The 19207-nt window shown below is 51.4% G+C and overlaps 3 protein-coding genes across 5 annotated transcripts; 1 reads left to right on the plus strand and 2 right to left on the minus strand.

Annotated features, from left to right (window-relative positions):
* The first annotated feature begins 12 nt into the window (after positions 1-12).
* PQBP1 (polyglutamine binding protein 1) lies at positions 13-4023 on the plus strand. 2 transcript variants are annotated; one of them, XM_015087485.3, is made up of 7 exons: positions 13-164; positions 585-669; positions 2388-2499; positions 2756-2868; positions 3049-3333; positions 3561-3624; positions 3807-4023. In XM_015087485.3, exons 2-7 carry the CDS (start codon positions 603-605, stop codon positions 3961-3963), a joined length of 798 nt encoding a protein of 265 aa, XP_014942971.2. In that variant the 5' UTR covers positions 13-164; positions 585-602; the 3' UTR covers positions 3964-4023. The 2 variants fall into 2 exon arrangements, with proteins under 2 accessions (XP_014942971.2, XP_014942973.2); XM_015087487.3 differs by lacking the exon at positions 13-164 and adding an exon at positions 232-390.
* Positions 4024-4078: 55 nt separating this feature from the next.
* Positions 4079-13959, minus strand: SLC35A2 (solute carrier family 35 member A2). 2 transcript variants are annotated; one of them, XM_027054107.2, is made up of 5 exons: positions 12340-13959; positions 10612-10794; positions 7312-7463; positions 5709-5861; positions 4079-4384 (listed from the first exon to the last, which is right to left on the minus strand). In XM_027054107.2, exons 1-5 carry the CDS (start codon positions 12428-12430, stop codon positions 4289-4291), a joined length of 675 nt encoding a protein of 224 aa, XP_026909908.1. In that variant the 5' UTR covers positions 12431-13959; the 3' UTR covers positions 4079-4288. The 2 variants fall into 2 exon arrangements, with proteins under 2 accessions (XP_026909908.1, XP_026909907.1); XM_027054106.2 differs by having other exon boundaries at positions 5709-6451; positions 12340-13257.
* Positions 13960-14091: 132 nt separating this feature from the next.
* Positions 14092-19207, minus strand: PIM2 (Pim-2 proto-oncogene, serine/threonine kinase). The gene is made up of 6 exons (XM_027054108.2): positions 18924-19207; positions 18679-18788; positions 17897-17947; positions 16052-16424; positions 15383-15559; positions 14092-15284 (listed from the first exon to the last, which is right to left on the minus strand). The coding sequence occupies exons 1-6, from the start codon at positions 18982-18984 to the stop codon at positions 15121-15123; spliced, it is 936 nt and encodes a 311-aa protein (XP_026909909.1). The 5' UTR covers positions 18985-19207; the 3' UTR covers positions 14092-15120.

Genomic DNA, 19207 nt, shown 5'->3' on the forward strand with positions numbered 1-19207 from the left:
TCTGCACTGCAGCCCGAGCGTCGTCCAGTTACTTCAAGGCTCGGGGAGAGACGAGCTCGTTCTGTGCTTTGGGAGAAGGCAGTCGTATGGCCCTGGCGGTCTTAGTGGCGACAAGAGAGAGGCGGCCGGTCTGACAGCCTTCCGCTACTCGCGTGACTGTATTGGTAATGTCGGGGTGGGCGTATTTTTTGGAGCTGGAGGAAGTGCTGCGCTTTGCTCCCCCATCCCCAGCGCTTTGGTTCCTCCTACCCAGCAGTCTTTGGGGGAAGTTGGGTGAGCCCATTTCTAGGGCGCGGGTGAACCGAGCTTGGCCCCTTCGGCGGTGGGCGGAGCCTGGGCCCGGGAGAGCTGTACTGGGTCCTGGAACACCCAGCCTGGAGGGAAGGGTTGGTGAGTTTTGGTGGCATTGCCACCTATGTTCCATCTTTTAGCACGTAGATTCCGTCCACCCAGCTATTGGTGCAGGTGGGCGTGAGCACATGCCGGGAGGAGGCGCTTGGTTTTAGGATTTGGATTTGAATCCTCATTTGAGCTGTTTTTGGGTTTTTTGTGTTTTTTTTTGCCTGCATGTCCGTCCATCCTAGGTCCGTCTGCTATCCGCTATGCCGCTGCCTGTTGCACTGCAGACCCGACTGGCCAAGAGAGGCATCCTTAAACATCTGGAGCCTGGTGAGCGAACTAAGAGCAGATGGGCCTACCATGTGCCAGGCTTGACAGGCACTTTGTTGTTGATACTTCCACTTGATACCTAGCATGGGTCTACCGCGAACCAATCAGTAGGGTGGCAGGCATTTCACTGATAACAATATGGGTTCCTGGTGTCCATTCCTATTTCATCCTTAATACTGGCACCTAATGGCACGTGCAGTCCATCAAAAAATCCGTGGAAGTGATTACAAAGTATGTAACGCTAAGGGCAGCTGACAAGGGTAATAGGATAATAAGATACTGATACTTTGTTCTTTATCTTACTGGTCGATACCATTATCTCAGACCTATTGTGGCGCTAGTAGTGATCTATACCTTATTGGTCACCATATCAGTAGCTGACCTGTATTTGGGGCCTAAGTGTTTGGTATACACATTATGGTTAACAGTATAAAATAATGATAGGAACTATCATTTACACGCTTACTCTGCTGCTGCTAATGTTTACACCTCATTGTCAATAATAGTAAAAGCTGACATTTGTTTTGGGCTGCAGTGTGCTAGGCACTGGAAAGTACATCTTATTTTCATCTTACTGATAAATGACATCTGTCACCAGCGAATGTGTGCCAGGCATAGATCTTGTGGTTAACAATACTGATAATGATCATTGATCATCTATTTTAAGCCTATTGAGTACCAAGTCTTGTGCTGATGGTATATATATCTTACTAATAATACTGATGCTTACAGCTGACATCTTTGGGCCTATTGTGTGACAGGCAGTATGCTGTTGCTGACATATACGTTTCATCGTTATATCCACAGCTGAAATGTGTGGTAGGCCTACTGAGGGTCACATACTGAGCTGACAACCTACACCTTTTTTTATTTTACTGATAGTGACAACTGTTGCAGGCCTACTGTGTGTCAGGCCTAGGAACTGAATGGATTCAGAGCAGTGTTTGGACAGATCCCTTGCTATCCAGACCTGCTACTCAATATACAGAGTCCGAGGGGCGCCTGGGTGGCTTTGTCGGTTGGGTGTCTGACTTCAGCTCAGGTCATGATCTCATGGCCTGTGAGTTCGAGCCCCGCGTCAGGCTCTGTGCTGACACCTCAGAACCTGGAGCCTGCTTCAGATTCTGTGTCTCCCTCTCTCTCTGCCCTTCCCCTGCTCATGCGCTCTCGCTCTTTCTCTCTCTCTCTCTCAAGAATAAACACTAAAAACATTTTTAAAAAAGGATTAAAAATACACACACACACACACACACACACACACACACACACACACACGGTCCGAAACTCTGTATTTGCCAAGCTTGGGAGCTGAATAGATTTAGACTATTTTCAGCTAAACCCCTTACTTTGCAAGCTCATTTTACCCAAATAGATTTGGATAGCATGGTGTCACGTGCTTCCTGAACTCAGGAACTGGAGGATACATTTGTTTTGATGAATCCCTATCTAAACTCTGAAACCAGATAGGTTTAGGTGACAGTATCAAATTTCAAATCTTATCTGAAGCCAGAAACAAAGGATTTAGGTAAACTTTTTTGCAAATCTTCAGATTTGGAATGTGAGTGACATCTGCCACAGCAGGTGAGATGCGGAACACACACGTGTGTGTGCACACACACACATGGTCCATGTGAATCTGAGTGTCTCACCAGGCTCTGACTGTAGGATGAGAATCCCTCTGGCCCTTACTGCTTTTCTCAACCTCGCTGTCCTGCCAGAACCAGAGGAAGAGATCATTGCTGAGGACTACGATGATGATCCTGTGGATTATGAGGCCACCCGCTTGGAGGGTCTGCCACCAAGCTGGTACAAGGTGTTTGACCCTTCCTGGTGAGCCTGGGGGACTCGTGGGGGGGGTGCTGACTTCTGACTTCACCCTTCCTGTGCTGTCCCTGGCCTTGGGGTAAATGGGGAACACAGGGAAGAGGTTTGGGGGTCCTCCCTCCGGGGTCCTGACATGGGGCAGGTCTAGGCAGAGATCGGGGAAGACAAGAGTTGAGGCTACAAGGAGAGGACATCTGTGCTCACTCCTTCCCTCCCTCTTCCCCTCCCCTCCTCTCCTTCCTTCCCTCCCACTGCCCTGTAGTGGGCTCCCTTACTACTGGAACGTGGACACAGACCTCGTGTCCTGGCTCTCCCCACATGACCCCAACTCGGTCGTTACCAAATCTGCCAAGAAGCTCAGGAGCACTAATGCAGGTGAGTTGATAGATCCAAGGGTGCCTCACATGCTTCTGCAGCTCTCACAGAGGGGTCAGGTAAATGATTGTGGATCAAGAAGGGGCAGGTGAGGCAGGCAGGCCCAACCCCCGGCAGGGGAGGTTGTTGAAGGCAGAGGCTGCTGGGTCCCGAGTCATTTCAAGGATTTTGTGTCCCCAGACACTGAGGAGAAGTTGGATCGGGGCCACGAAAAACCAGAGCGGGGCCACGAAAAACCAGAGCGGGGCCACGAAAAACCAGAGCGGGGCCACGAAAAACCAGAGCGGGGCCACGAGAAGTCTGACAGAGATCGAGAGCGTGGTTATGACAAGGTGGAAAGAGAGAGAGAGCGCGACAGGGATCGGGATCGTGACCGCGGGTATGACAAAGTAGACCGGGAAGAGAGCAAAGAACGGCGCCATCATCGCCGAGAGGAGCTGGCTCCCTACCCCAAGAGCAAGAAAGGTAAGCAGAGCAGCAGGACCAGGAGTCGGGGAAGGCAAGTGAGGCACCACAGGTGAGCCGCGTAAAGGAAGTCCTCACTTTGCTCATGCGACTGCCTGAACCTGGGTCCTGCGCCAAGGTGCTGCCATGGCAGCCATATGCTCCATTCCTTCCTGGGATGAGGGAGCTTGGTGATCAGGCGCTCCTTCTGCCTCCACTGAAGATCTCTCTTTCACCTATTTCCACAGTGGCGAGCCGGAAGGATGAAGAGTTAGACCCCATGGACCCCAGCTCATACTCGGATGCACCTCGGTAAGTGACAACGCCTCATGAGCCCTTCCTTCTCTTTCCTTGTGACTTACTTGTGTCGATGACCATTCCTTTTCTCCTGTCTCCTTTCCCCATTTGTCAGTTGTTGGGAGTTGGGGAGAGTGCCTACCACAACCCACATTCCCAACCGCTGACCCATATTCCCTAACCCTTGTCACCCCCAGGGGCACGTGGTCAACAGGACTCCCCAAGCGGAATGAGGCCAAGACAGGTGCAGACACGACAGCAGCTGGGCCCCTCTTCCAGCAGCGCCCCTACCCGTCACCAGGGGCTGTGCTCCGGGCCAATGCTGAGGCCTCCCGAACCAAGCAGCAGGACTGAGCCTCCCCGCCACCCTACCACTCCGGGGATTTTTAATAAAGGCTTTTCAATGGATTGTGACCATGAGACCTGAGTGCTTCCTTCCCATGCACTTTTGAGGCTTCCCAACCCAAACTGGCAAGATGCAAAACACATTTTATTTGTAAAAACTCACCTAAGAAAGTGCGGGAGTGGCAGGGATAGGGGGGTGGGGATGGGGCCGGAGGCAGGGGTGGGTTCCTTCCGTGCCCTCATTACCAGAGTTTGGCCGTGTTAGCCTTGCGTGGGGGTAGGGGGTGGGGCCATGGAGGGTTCAGTGTCTACCTCCCCCCACCGCTAATACTGATCAGAGTTTGTTCCTGGCTGGGCCAGGGCAAGAAGGGAGAACGAGGCCAGCGTCTTCAATCCCAGCAGCTACGAACCCTTCACCTTGGTGAGCAACCTGTGGTGGGAACGGGGAGGAAAGAAAAACACAGAGAGCTGGGGTGGGCTGGCAGGCCGGTGTCCTGAGCAAGCGAGGGTGACAGTTGTGAGGCTGGTAGTTCCTGGGGTTAGTAATAGAGCCCCCGCAGAGTCCCCTGGGTCAGAAAGCTACACGTGGACTAAATAAATACAACATCTTTATTTGGCATTGGGTATCCTGACATTTGTTCATTACAGTTCCTTAGAAAACAACCAAAAAATCAGAACAAATTAATCAAAAATAAAGATCCAATGACCCTATTTACACATAGCAAAGACAGCCCAGGCATCTCCCACGCGTGCATGTGCGCACGCAAATGCACGCACGCACGCGCACACACATCCTGGGAGACAGTTAAGGGGTTAATAAGCTTTGAGGAGTGCAGGGGCAGGTTCCACATTCCAGCCATTTTTAAGACACCCTTGGCCCTGTTACAAAGTAAGGGTGCCTCATACAGCCAGTGCGTATCAAGAGTGTGGTTGGCAGCTTAATTTTCCCTCTCAGAAAATAACCCTGCGTCCAGCAACTGACAGTGTCTTAGGTTCAGTGAGATTCAATCACCCCAGTGACCTCGCCTGCCTGCTTTTCCCACACCCTGGATCATTAATTACCCGATTACACCACAAATTCCCAAACCTGTAAAAAACCGATGGCCCCCTGCTGCACCCTCCCCTGGACCAGGCAAAAAATCTCAGCTCCTACCTCTTCCTCCCCGGGGCGCTCACAACAGGCCCATTTTTCAAGGGTTTCCTGTCAGGAAAGCTGCCCCAAGGCCACACACAAAAAAAGACTGAGCGGCTAACACCATCCATTGTGGTTGTGAGGGAGGCAAGAAGGCCTCAAGCCATGGGAAGCTGAGCCCCACAGATCAGCATCTGTCACTAAAGAGCTGTAGGATTTTTGTCCAATTTGTCCTTACAAAGGTGGAGGGATTGCTGGGAGGGACTCTCCCAGTCATGGAAGACAGGACGCCTCTGGCTAAGGGCAGGCAGACAAAAAAAGGCCTTGAATGACAATACTGCCAACCTGGTCCCCAAGGGGTTAACTTGGGGCAGAGGAGGCAGCTCTTAAGAACCCCCTCCAGGGGAGGGGGAGGTCAGTCTACAAGGAAGGGTTCATGTGATACCCTGCCCAGTTCCACGCCCCTCCAGAAGTCTCCATGACCTGGGAGAAAAGACTCGTCCAACCCCAGAGGAGCCAGGCCCAGTGGCGACTCAGGTCCTGAAGATGCCCAACACCCTCCACCCAGTCCCCCTCCCTGTCTCCCCCCACCACCACCAGCCCTCACTTCACCAGCACTGACTTTGGCAGAAAGGGCTCCGTGCTGAGGTCTCCACGATGGGAAGACAGCTTCGGTGGCGGCGGCTGCCCTGGAGGCTGCTGGTGAGTGCAGGGCCCGGAGGTGGAAGTGGAGGCAGAGGTGGAAGCTATGGCTTTGGCTGCACCTCGGGGAAGGCTGTAGAGGTAGACGGCACCGATGACCAGCCCAGCGCCAAGGGCAAACAACGGGTCCACATGGAAGCCAAAAAGGCGGATGGAGGCAACAGTGGACAGCACAATGGACAGGGAGGTGGCAAAGCCCTTGAGGATGTTGTCGGCGTACTTGACGACAACAGCCACCAGCAGCCCGCCAAAGGCCTGGTTGAGCACCACGCCCCAGACAGCAGGTGTGTACCCGAAAAAGAAGCCACGGCGGGCCACGGCAGTGCCCTCAGCCCACCAGAGCCCCACCAGGCCCAGGGCTGTGCCGAAGAGGCCCAGCTGCAGGTTGCGCAGCCACACCGAGCCTGAGCTGCCCTTGAGGATCTTCTCGAAGTAGACACCTGCGAATCCCGAGGACAGACACGAGGCCACCACAGCTGCTAGGCCTGCCCCAGGGTTCTGATCCAGCGGCCGAGGGCCCCCACCACCGGCTTGCTGTGCCTGGACGATGGCGACGCCAGTGAAGAGGAGCAGCAGGGAGGCCCACTGTAGCCGGGAAAGGCTGCGGTTCAGCATGAGCACGGAGAACAGTGCTGTGGTCAGGATCTTCAGCTGGTACGTCACCTGCGAGCGGTATGTGGAAGGCACTAAGGGGTGTTCCCAACCCCCGACACGTGCACAATGGAGGGATGGGGTGGGACAGACAACAATAAAAATATCCAGCCACTGGCCACTGACTGGCATGCAGCATGACATGCCTCCCAGAAAGTCCACAGCTGTGGAAGTCCCGGGCCACACCCAGGTCGACATCCCAACCCCATTTTCTGGCTGTGTGATGAGGAACAAAGCACTTGCCCTGTCTTGGCCCAGACATGATCTATAAAACACAGCTGTTGTATGTGAACCACTTCCCACGGTAGGTAAAGAATGGGCAACAGGCTCTTTGACGAGGGTGTTCGTGATAAATATGTGCTGAAACAAACAAATCCACCACAATGACATCAGCAAACGTTTTGTGTGCCAGTGTGGGTCTAAGTACTTTGCATGAATCCATTCACTTAATGCTCATGTATGAAGTGGGCACTATCGTAACGTCCAACAGAAAGAGGAGAAAACTAATTAAGGCACAGAGAGGTTAAGTGATTTGCCCAAGATCACACAGCTGGAAAGTAGCAGAGCTGGCATTTGAACCCAGGCAGTCTGGCCCCAGAATCCAGGCTCTTCAACCATTTTCCAAGGCCGAAAGCTCACCTATTGCCAACCAAGGGCACTTCCTGGGCATCATTTCTTTTAGCTGTCCCAGCCTCCTGGTGAGGCGGCATTCCCATTCTCAGTTCTCACAGATGAAGAAACCGAGGTTGAGGGAGAGCCAAGGCCATTTCAAAGGTGACACGGCTCCTGCTCTCTGCAGCCCTCCCTTGCCACCAGCACACATCCCCCACCCTGGCCAGTTCCTCCGAGGCCATGCTGGGCATGGGGCTCACCTGGAAAGTGGCAGCTGGCAGGTTGGAGATGGCAACATACTGGAGGTTATTCTGCAAGGTGTAGATGAGAGACGGCACTGCGAGCTTGAGTGTGTCCACATACTGCACCAGGACAGCCTCGTGGAGGAAGAGAGCCAGGTGCTTCACGTTACCTGGGTGGGGTGAAACACAGCCCCTTTTAGCACTGACTACACCAAAGAAGAAGATCCTCTGAGGGCCAGGACTGGGCCTGGGCCTGTGTCTCCCAGCCCCCTGCTCTGACTCCCTGAGGGCCATTATGAGGTCTGTGTTATCAGTTTCCTGACAGTACAACCATGTCCCTAGCGGGTGTCTCAGGTACCAGTTTGATGGACACAAAACAATCATCCTTAACACTGCGCCTGAGAATCAGAGACCGTATTCACTCAGCTTACAGCCTACCTCTGTGGCAGAGTCCCATTCAGGGCAATCACTCAGTAAATGTCTGTACAAGGAAATAATCAGCATGAACTAGCTTGTGAAGCAGAAACCTTAGGAGTATGAAAGCAAGACTGTTTACCAGAGGGGAAGTTTTAGACTCGACTTTTACACTTATCCTAGCTCCTTACTGGCTGGCGAACTGCCTGAGGGCAGTGGCCACCTCCCAGTTAGACACTTCTCTCTGTCAGCCCCACACACAATCATGTGGTTGCCCTTGCCGCAGGGAAGAGTGGAAGCTTGACTATTAAGCAGAAAGTCTGTTTGGGATCTGCTCCCACCAATACATGAGAACACCTTCCTGTGTCATAAGGCCTTTGCAAAGCTCACCCCATTTTTTTTCAGTTCATCTTTAAAAAAATAAAAGATTTTAAGGGTGCCTGGGTGGCTCAGTTGGGTGCCTTCAGCCGAAGGGTCCAACTTCGGCTCAAGTCATGTTCTCATGGCTCGTGGGTTCGAGCCCTGCATCAGGCTCTGTGCTGACAGCTCAGAGCCTGGAGCCTGCTTCGGATTCTGTGTCTCCACCTCTCTCTGCCCCTCCCCCACTTGCAGTCTGTCTCTCTCTCAAAAATAAACATTAAAAAAATTTTTTTTTAAATACCAGCCCTATGAGGGCAAGATGCAGACTGCATTGCTAACGCATCCACCTCCACAGCTGGAGCAGGGCCTGCTGCAGTGAGCACTTGAACTGTCTCAGAGTCAATCAAAAACAGAGCAGATGGCCTGGCAGGGCATTATGTTAAGGGAAAGAAGTTAGACCAAGAAAGAGAAATACTGTATGATTTCATTTATTCGTGGAATGTAAAAAAAAAAAACAACAAAAAAAAAGACAACAAAAACAGCCTCAGGGAACTGGTGGTTGTCAGGGCAATGGCGGGGAGGATGGGCGGAATAGGTGAAGGGGATTAAGAGGTACAAACTCCCAGCTATAAAATAAATAAGTCACGGGATGAAAAGTACAGCATAAGGAATGTAGTCAATAATATTGTAACAACATTGTATGGTTACAGATGGTAACTACACTTACCACAGTGAACACCGTGTAATATACAGAATTGTTGCATCACTATGTTGTACACCTGAAACTAATAGAATATTACAGTTGCCCCTTGAGCAACCAACAGGAGGTTGGGGCACCAACCTCGTGCACAGTCAAAAATCCATGTATAGAGGGGCCTGGATGGCTGTCTGTTGGGCATACAACTTCGGCTCAGGTCATGATCTCACAGTTCCTGGGTTCGAGCTCTGTGTCTGCCTCTGTGCTGACAGCTCAGAGCCTGGGGCCTGCTTCAGATTCTGTCTCCCTTTCTCTCTGCCCCTCCCACTTGTGCTCTCTCTCTCTCTCTCTCTCTCTCAAAAAAAAAACATTAAATGTTTTTTTAAATCCACGTATAATTTTTGATTTCCCCCAAACTTAACTCCAATAGCCTACTGTTGACTGGAAGCCTTATCGATAACATAGTCAATTGATACGTATTTTGTACGTTAATATGTATTATATGCTGTATTCTTACAATAAAGTAAGCTAGAAAAAAAATAATAAGGAAAATGCATTTTCAATACTGTAGTGTATTTATAAGAAAAAAAACTTGGGGCACCTAGGTGGTTCAGTCGGTTAAGCATCTGACTTCGGCTCAGGTCAAGTTCTCATGGTTCCTGAGTCCCGCCCGCATTTAGCTCTGTGCTGACAGCACGGAGCCTGCTTGGGATTCTCTCTCCCTCCTTCCACCCCTCCCCAACTCGTGTGCTCTGTTTCTCTCTCTCAAAATAAATAAATAAACTTAATTTTAAAAATATACTGAGGGCAGAGCTAGATCATACATCTATATCCTTTACACACGCAAGGCCTTTATAGAGAAATGATTGGTAACGTTTTAAAGGAGGGCTTTAAATTAGTAGATAAATCCACCTTACAGGAAATACAGAGGATAAAAGAACATGTTAAATGATACACAGGGAGGCAGCCAGCAAAATCCAGGCCACCCAAAATCTACAAGACATACAACCTGCTCTCTTCAACAAATTAACTGCATATCAAAAAGAGCTAGAGGGGAGCCCTGAGGTTGACAGACCTAGAAGCCATCAACCAACTACAAGATACTGACCATATATAAACCTGACTGAGACAAATTCTTAAGACCTGTTAGGATATTTGAGAAACCATTATAAATGTGAACACTTGACTGGATATGTGATTATTTTATTAACTTTAAAAATTATTAATTTTCTGGTGTATGATTTTTAGATATCACAGTAATTTTTTTAATGTACAAAAATATTTATTCAGGACTGTAAGGGGGGATTTACTGCAAAATAATACTTACTTCATGTGGGACATACTGTAGTATAATAAGGCAGGGGGTGGGTACGTGGGCAGACATGTAGACTGGCAGTGAGTGGATAATCACTGATGCTGTTTAATGGTAGAGTGGTCATGGGTTGATAATTGATGAATCTGGGTGATGGGTACATGGACATTTTATTACTACCTCGGATTTTGTGTATGTTTAACATTACCCATAATGCAAAGTTAAAGGGAAATAACTGAATCACTATGTAATGGTCACCTGATACCTTATGGGCACAGATGGTCTCACTCCTACAGTCCACACAGGCCAGCTCCCAGGGGATGAGGGATATAAAAGTGTGGGTGCAGCTACTCATACCTGGAGGGACAAGGCAGCTTAGCTACACATATATATTCTCCAGGCAATTTCACGGACACAGTGATACTCCTCCAGCAAACCCGAAACTCCCCCAGCAAACCCTCCATGTGGGGATGGGTACACACCCACACAGTCCCACCCGCCAACTCCAGTGCAGCACCCCCTTTCTGGTTCATACCCCTCTTTTGTGCGAAGAGCAGCAGCAGGCAGGTGAGACCTTTGAGCACTTCGGCCATGACCACAGCAGTGGTGGCAAAGAAGCGGTCCCCAGGCAGTGTGCGGGCATAACGGATGCTGAGGATGAGGGAGGCATTCTGGACCACCAGCACAGCTAGGGATATGTATTTGAGGCGCCGGTGAGCTGTGGGGAATGGAATGAGCAAGGGGGAAGAAGGGATCAGAAGCTGCTGGGGCACAGCCACACCACCACCTTCCCCCTCACTCCTTTCTCAACCAGGATCTTCCTAGCCACTTGCCACTTCCTCCCTCTGCCTCCTTCTCCTAACCCAATGAGGGTATGACTCCCATATACTTCTACTGCCTCAACAGGCAGGAAGGGCCACAAAGGGAGAAATGGGCCTCACCCTGTCCAGCCCATACTTGGAATCCTTGGTGACGTATCAGGAAATGGCTGGGGCAGGTTCTGGACACACTCTGGCCCCTTCTCCCCCTCTTCTGTGTGAGAAGCAACTCACGCCCAGACAGAATACCAACTACATTCTCAACATTTGAGTGCTGACTGTCTGCCTATCACTGGGCTAAAGGATTTTATATGCATTACCTCAACAGACCTCTATATTGCTCTGATCTCTGAATGAGCTACAAGGATTCCATTCTATGGATGAGCAAACCAAAGACTTATATGAAATGATGCTTCTATTTAATGAGACGCTGTCCTATGTAAAGAATGATACCTCAATACAGGGATCACTGTATAAGGCATGTCCACCCCCTAGTAACAGTCTTTCTACCATCTAAAATATCATTTCATCCCCTTCAACTATGAATGGTCTCTCCAACTCCTACCTTATATGACCACCAGAGTCCACCTGACCCAGAATGGTTTCATAAACATAAGAAATAATTCCTCCACAGTCCCTAGGATTGAACCCCATATAATAAATGGTTATTGCACCAAGAATGGTCTGGTTCCCTCTAGACATAAGGAAATATTTTTCTATACTCCACATGGTCCAGTCATCCTCCAACCACCGCACCACCCCTACCTCCAGCCAAGGAATCATTCCTGTTCTACTCACACTCATAACGAACTCTCCCCGCTATAAAGAAGGGCCCTGCACCCTTAGAAAGTCTTTTCTCTGCCATATAAGGAAGGACCCTCCCACTCCAATCTGCAATGAACTCTACCTCCACTAGGAAGGCCCCCCCCGCAATGGTCCTCTCCCCTTATGACAGACATACCAATCCTCAAAATGGACCCTCTTAAGTTGTGTAAGGAAGGACCCGCCCCACCCTAACTCACAATAGCCCCTATCCCTTTATAAGGAAGAAATCACCACTCTCAGAATAGCTTTTCTCTTCTATAAGGAAGAACTTCCCCACCCTCAGAATGCTCTCTCCCTTCTATAAGGACGGACCCCCCCACACACACACTCAGAATGGTCTTAATGATCTTAGCCTCCACCAAAGGGAATAACCCCCCAGACTCAGAATGATTTCTGCTCTCCATATGCGGAAGGAACCCTCCATCACCTTCAGAATGGTCTCTTCCCCGCCTTCCAACACACTCACCACAGTCCGTTCCGTCCTCCATCCCCCACCCCCCCAAAACACATAGGTCGGTCCATATGGGATGCTCCCTCTAGCTTCAGTGAGGAACCTTCCTGACCCCCCAGCGATCTCGACTCTCGCCCCGCCGCCCCTGCTCGGTCACAACCTATCTCACCCGCACTCGCTGTCCCAGGCTCCAACGCCCCCGCGGAGACCGCCCCAGGTCCTGCCGCCGCGGTGGAACCGCCAGACCCAACCGCTGCCATGTTGGCATCTGCCTGGTCCGTCCCCTCGGCAACAGCAGGCCACTTCCGTGTCCCTCACTTCCGCTTCCGGGCCTCTTGGGTGGGGCTGGGACAAGCGAGGGGCTGGCCGGAGCCGGGGCTTTCCTCGTCCGCTCCCGAACAGTGAATCTAAGACCGCGGCCTTGGGATTTCCAGATTTAGTCGGGAACAGGCGGCTGGCTCAGTCTCTTGATGGCTCTACAGAGCCTCATTGGCTTATTCCCGTTACCAGACCCGCCCTCATCTTCATTGATCCTGCTTTCCAGATCACCCGCCCATCCTATGTCCTCGTCTCATTGGTTCAGCTGACCCTCTTCTATCTCGGCTCTTTATTGGCACCTTCTACAAGAGGATACCGCCCTTTCCGCATCAAAACTCCTGGGTCCTTTCTGGTTGGACTGAAGTTCCCCTTTCCCCCACCTCCAGCGAGGTCTCGCCTCCTGGAGAGCCCACGGGCATCTGGGAGGAAAATGAGACTGAGGGGGCGGGGCGGGTGTGCGTCAAGTTTCATCAAGCAGATGAAAGCAGAGCGGTAGAGGCCACACAAGTGACAGGGCATAGGAGAATTGAGACTGGAGGATAAATGAGCCCCTATTGAGGGTGCGAAGGAGACCCGTAAGCCAACAGGTGAGGCGGTGTTCAGGTTAGCTTTTGAAAGAGGGGGAGGGGGCGCACCTGGGTGGCTCAGTCAGTTAAACCAAGCGTCCCACTTCGGCTCAGGTCATGATCTATCTCCTGGCTCCTGAGTTCGGGCCCCGCATCAGCTGGGGAGCCTAGAGCCTGCTTCAGATTCTGTGTCTCCCTCTCTCTCTCAAAAAAGAAAAAAAAAAAAAAAAGAGGGGCAAAAGAGGGTTCAGCTGAGGTCAGGACAAGTGAAACCAAGACAGAGCAGGGCAGGTATGTCAAAAAGTGAGGACTGAGGGGCGCCTGGGTGCCTCAGTCAGTTAAGCGTTGGGCTTTGGCTCAGGTCACGATCTCCAGGTTCATGAATTTGTGCCCCACAACTGGCTCTGTGTTGACAGCCTGGAGCCTGCTTCAGATTCTGTGTCTCCCTCTCTCTGAACTCTACCCGTTTGCACACTTTGTCTCTCTCAAAAATAAACAATTTAAAAAAATTTAAAAAATAGAAGTGAGGAATGAGAGAGGAGAGGGATGAACAAGTTAAGACTGCAAGGGAGACATGAGAATGTAGGGGCAAAACATGTGACTTACACCCTGAATGTTACAAGGAAAGGCTGGGAAGGTTTTTGTCTGTGCCCAACCCTGGCCCCTCCCTCATCAGTGCCCTGAAAGGCATTTTCTCTTGTGGGAGGATTTTATCTCCTCCCCTGGGGGTGAGGAAAGCAGTTTTCTCTGCCTGAGCAAGCCCATTTTTGATTCGGGAAGTGTCCCAAACATCTTCAGTGTCTATGGTATCTCTAATGGAGCCCTTCTGCACATCCTGGGAGCTATATAAGAGCTGAAGAGGGGGAAATCAAGTTTTTCTTTGTGGTCCTGCTTAAATGAACCCTAAAGGAGCTTTAGGATGGTACCACAAGGCTAAGAATCCCCAAGAGCTGAGGAGAGCTCCAGCCCACCTCCCTCTTGGCTCAGCATACAGATGCTCCATAATTGCCTCACTGTATCTACAAATGGCCAGTTGCTTCTGATTCTATAACATTTATTAAGTAGTGGGTTTCCTTGCTGCATCTACAGTGGCCAGTCGCTTCTGATTCTATAACATTTATTAAATAGTGGGTTTCCACACATGGCTTTTTAAATAATCCAGGCAGGGGGAGAAGGAAGAGGAGGACACAGTTGGAGTTCCGCTCCCACCAATACATAAGTATTTACATTTCAGCAACTGGACAATCCTGGCTCAGAAGGAGGCAGCAAGAATCCGAAAAAGATGGAGGGGGGGGCCCCAGGAGAACAAACAAGACTTATTTCCCCCACCCCATCCCCCAAAAAACCATCCACCCCATCCTAGCGGACTCTGGTGGTGTCCATCTTCCATTCCTTCCCCAAATCATGGAAGAAGGGTTCTCCTCACCAGAATAAGAGCACTTGGGATAACAGAGTAGGGTCCCCTCACCAAAAAAAAAAAATAATAATAATAATAATAAAATAAAATAATAATAAAAAAAATTTTAAAAAGTCCTGGAATAACAATAGGGCATTACCTCCCCCAGAATTAACAACCCTGGGCTGAAGTAGGCAAGCAGCTTGACTGAATATAGACCCTGGGCTAGGGGAAAGGGTCCTTTTGCTAAAATAAGAGCTGCTGGGGCATTGGAAGGAAAGCACCCTTGCCCAAGTGAGAGCATTTAAACTAAGTGTGTGCGGTGGTAGCAGGAGGTGCCAGTGTAGGGGTTACAACTTATCAGAATAAGAGTCCTGGGGCTCAGAATGGAAGTAACTTCAAACCAAATAAACATCCTTAGCAAAATGAGAAATATGGAAGTCCCCCTCTCCAGAATAAGAGACCGTAAGTTCTGGGAGGAAGGCTCCTTAGCAGGATTGGGATGGGGACTGGGCAGACTTGGCTTATGTCTCCTGATCCCTGATCCCCAATCTCTGACCCTAGTAACACTGGATTTTTACTGACCTGTATAACCAGGTCAACAGATGTCCATCTATCCCTGTGGCATGCCATGGGACGGGTATTTAAACTAGTGGGGGCCTGGCCAGGACTAGGGCAGCAGGGACCAGGCCAAAGGGGTGGGACCCCCTGTGGGGGCATTGAGGGATGCATCCTCAGCTGGTGTCTGCATCCAGGGGTCCAGCAGTATCTCCTCCAGTGAGGGTCGGGCAGAGGGTTTGGGGGCCAGGCACCGGCGGATTAGGGCACAGCAGTCTGCAGATCAGAAGTACACAGAAGATTAGCAGTCAGTTGGGGGCACTAGTCCCTGGGAAGGATGCAGTCCATTGGGATGGGACCAGTGAAGGCCTCACCTGGGGAGACATGGGGAGGGAAGTGGAGCTCAGCCTCCAGAATCTCCTGGTCCCTCTCAAAGGGAATGTCCCCACACACCATGTCATAGAGGAGGATGCCCAGTGACCAGACAGTGGCTGGGAGCGCGTGGTACTGGTGACGAGAGATCCACTCTGGGGGGCTGTACACCCTTGTTCCTGCACACAAGCCAGAGATTAGACCACTCTCTGATAATGCCCTTCCCCCACCTCACCCTCCCCAGGAAGTGTGGTCCCCTCACCAGAATTAAGAGAACTCAGTACACGAGCAGGGTTCCCTCACCAGAATAGGAGCTCTTTAAAAATAACAGCAGAGTCTCATCATTAGAAAAAGGTAATAGAGTGCCCTCAACAGAACAAAAGCACTTAAAAGTAACAGTAGGATCCCTTTACCAGATAGAAAAGGAATATTCAGGATAACACAATCCCCTTACCAGAATAAGAACCCTGAACAAGGTCTAGGCATTGTCAGAAGATGGACTTTATCAGAGGACAAGGCTTGAGCATTGCCAGTATTAAAGATCAAGAACCTTACAAAGGTGCAATACAGATCGAGGATTACAGGACACCCCAGCACTAGGGGCCAATGATCAAGAGACCACAAAGATAAAAGGTAAAAAATCCCCCCACTGAGATTTAGGGAAGACTTACCATCAAAATCAGTATAGGGTTCATCATGAAGTAGGGCACCGGAACCAAAATCAATGAGTTTGGCACAGCCCCGGCGAAGGTCCATCAAGATGTTCTCATCCTTGATGTCACGATGGACAACTCCACGAGCATGGCAATGCCGAACAGCTGCCACTACCTGGGCAAAGAGGCAGCGGCTTCGGCCTTCACCTAATGGGCCCTGCTCTGTGATGTAGTCAAAGAGATCCTGGGCAGGCAAAGGTCGCTCGAGGACCAGCATGAAGCCTTCTGGTGTTTCAAACCAGTCAAGCAGGCGGATCACACCAGGGTGCCCACCACCTGCACCCACCTTCCATAGCAGTGCCACTTCCAGTGGGCATGTGACTGAGTCTGACTGTGAGGGGAAGAGGAGAAAAGAGAGAACACAGACGTCAGGGCAGCAGCTGTGAGGCGGACTTCTTGCCTGAACTTAATTCATAGCCCCTCAGCCTCCTGACTTTGTGGTCTTCAGCAACCCACTTCCCTCCCTGAGCCTCAGTTGCCTAGCCTTAAGGGCCACTGCAAAGGTGGTTTGAGCCAAAATCCTATGAACATCTGGCTCAGTAACTATTTGAATAAATGAAAGTGGTTCTTAAAAAAAAAAAAGCCTTCTGCAGAAGGAGCAACTGATGAACACTACTATGTAATAGGGTATCTTTTGTTCACTGGCATCTCAGAAAAGATTACAACAGTACCTTACATACAGTAGATGCTCAATAAATAGCTGTTAAATAGCTGAAAGTACTCTATAGCATAGAGTCTAACACAGAGTTAGCACTCAATAAATACTATTATTGTGTAATAGTTGTAATGTTTTGTTCACTGACATAGCTCAAACACTAGAACAGGGTCTGGTAACAGGGCAGGGCTTAATACATGTTTGTTAAACAGGTAAAAGCAATTAGTAGAAAGGACCTAGCACAAAATTAGCTCTCAATAAATGTAATATTTTGCCAAATGCCTAAAACTGTGCCTGGCACATAGTAGGTGCTCAATATACATTTGTTAAATAGCTGAAGCTGATTAAGTACAAAGGAACAAAGTAAGAACTCAACATCATGTGATGTTTTGTCACTGACACCAAACATCTATAGAACTGTGTTGCAAGTACTCAGTGGGACTTGGAACACAGTAAGCTTTGATGATGAAGCAAAACCTGAGACATACAGTCAGTGCTCAATAAAAGGCATAAATGCTAGGCCATAAAAGCCACCCCACGCTAGAAGCCCAACGCGGGCACAAGGGTTGCCAGAAGCAGCCTCCCAGCCTGAGGTGGGGCCCTCTCCCGGCCAGTCCACTGACTTGCACAGCCGCAGACAGGTTTTCTCACGGTGGTGAAAATTCCGCTACTGCGCAGGCGCACCTTCTCCCTCCGGGTCCCACAACCTGCGCGGGCGCACTCTCCCCTAGAGTTCGCCAGGGGGCGCTCGCACTCCTACAACTAGCCCAGACCCGCCCAGTTGTCCGTTAGCGTTCTAACGGCCGGAGTGAAGCAGCCACTGTCACCATGGCAACCAGTGACCTCTGCCCCTCTTTCCCCACCAGCATGCCCCGCGGGCAGCCCCCGAGGCAATGTTTGGAGGGAGAAGGAGAAAGGCGGTTTGGAGGGGAGAATCCAAGGCCATGGGGGTAGCTGGGGTGAGAACTGTTTGGAGGTGTGGATGTCACCACAGGGGAGTAAACACGGGCTGGTAAGAGTGTTCTCCTCACCATTACAGGGCCCAGGAAATCATACAAGCCCTAGAAAGGCAAGGGGGTGAGTCCCTCGCTAGGGCCCATCGTCAGAGATGGCGTCGCCAGGTCAGGCAGGACTCCAAAGATACTCACCAAGGGGGACCAGCCCAACACACGATTCCGGGGGATCACTTTGATGGCCACCTGGAGAAGGGGGCTGAGGTGAGGGGACCAGCAGACGACCCCCAGGCCCCTCCTAGTCTTGACCCTCACCCCAGTCTTTCTGGTCCCAACCTCGCCACGCCACAACCCAAAATGAGCTGGAGCTTCTCCCCTGCTCTCCAAGTCCCCAGAACCAAGTTCACCTCTCCCATCATCCTTAGCCCTGGGTTCTCCCTTCTCAGGCTTCAGGCCCCTCGCTCCAGCTCCTCAGCTCTGAATTTCCTAATACCCCAAGCCCTCGATCTTTCCATCCAGCTCCAAGACACCCCAACTCTCTACCGGGGTCCTGGTCCTCAGGACTCCACGCTGGACATCTGCCCTCAAAATCCCCCAAATCTCAGCTCTGAGTCTCCACCTTCCCACACAGATACATATCCCCTGGATCCCAGGATCTAGAGTCCTCACGACCTCCCAGTCTTCAGTCTCACCCCCCTGGACTTCCAGAATCTCTGCCCTGAAACCCCCCTCCCCCCACATACCCACCTGGATAGCCACACACACAAACAAGCGCGCGCACGTGCGCGCGCTCGGGCACCCCCACCAACCTGGATCCTGGTCCTCATGACCCTACCACGCACACATTGTTGGCTCATCCCCTGGTCAGTCAGCATCCCAGCCCCGGGACTCCGGGGCCCCGAGACTCCCTCCCCCGCCGCACACACACACGCACACACGCACACCCCTGACCCTCCCAGGACCCTCGTAGTGGATACCTGGAGTCGGTCTGTGACGCGATGTCCTGCGAAGACGGTACCAAAGCCCCCCTTACCAAGGAGAGGGCCAAGTCGGTACTCGGCCTCGAACGCTTCCCGATCCTTGCCTCCTACGCAGGCGGGGGCGAGGAAGTCAGGGTGGCTGCGTGCTGAGCCCGGCTGCGACCCTCTCCTCCCCTCCTCCCGCGCCTCCCTCAATCACTTAAGCCCGCCCGGCCTAGTCGCGGTAGGGGAGCCTCGCTCACCTGGCGGCGGCGTGGGGGTCACCGGGGCCACGGGGAGCCCTTGCAGAGGCTTAGTCAACATGGAGGAGGTGCTGCGCAGATTGAGCCCGCTGAGCCCGCAGGGCGTGGACGCCCGGGGCAGCGAGGCTGGTGAGCCAGGACTTGGGGGCGCCAGGGTGGAAGGCAGAGAAGCTGGTGGCCCAGAAGGGCCCTCAAACAGCGCAACGTTCGGATTCGACGCGCGCGCCAGCCCTAACGCTACTGAGCCGGGGCACGCGCCTCCCGAGAGAGTCGCCCCGGGCGAC

The sequence above is a fragment of the Acinonyx jubatus genome, chromosome X (assembly GCF_027475565.1).
Source record: "Acinonyx jubatus isolate Ajub_Pintada_27869175 chromosome X, VMU_Ajub_asm_v1.0, whole genome shotgun sequence".
Classification (NCBI taxonomy): Eukaryota; Metazoa; Chordata; class Mammalia; order Carnivora; family Felidae; genus Acinonyx; species Acinonyx jubatus.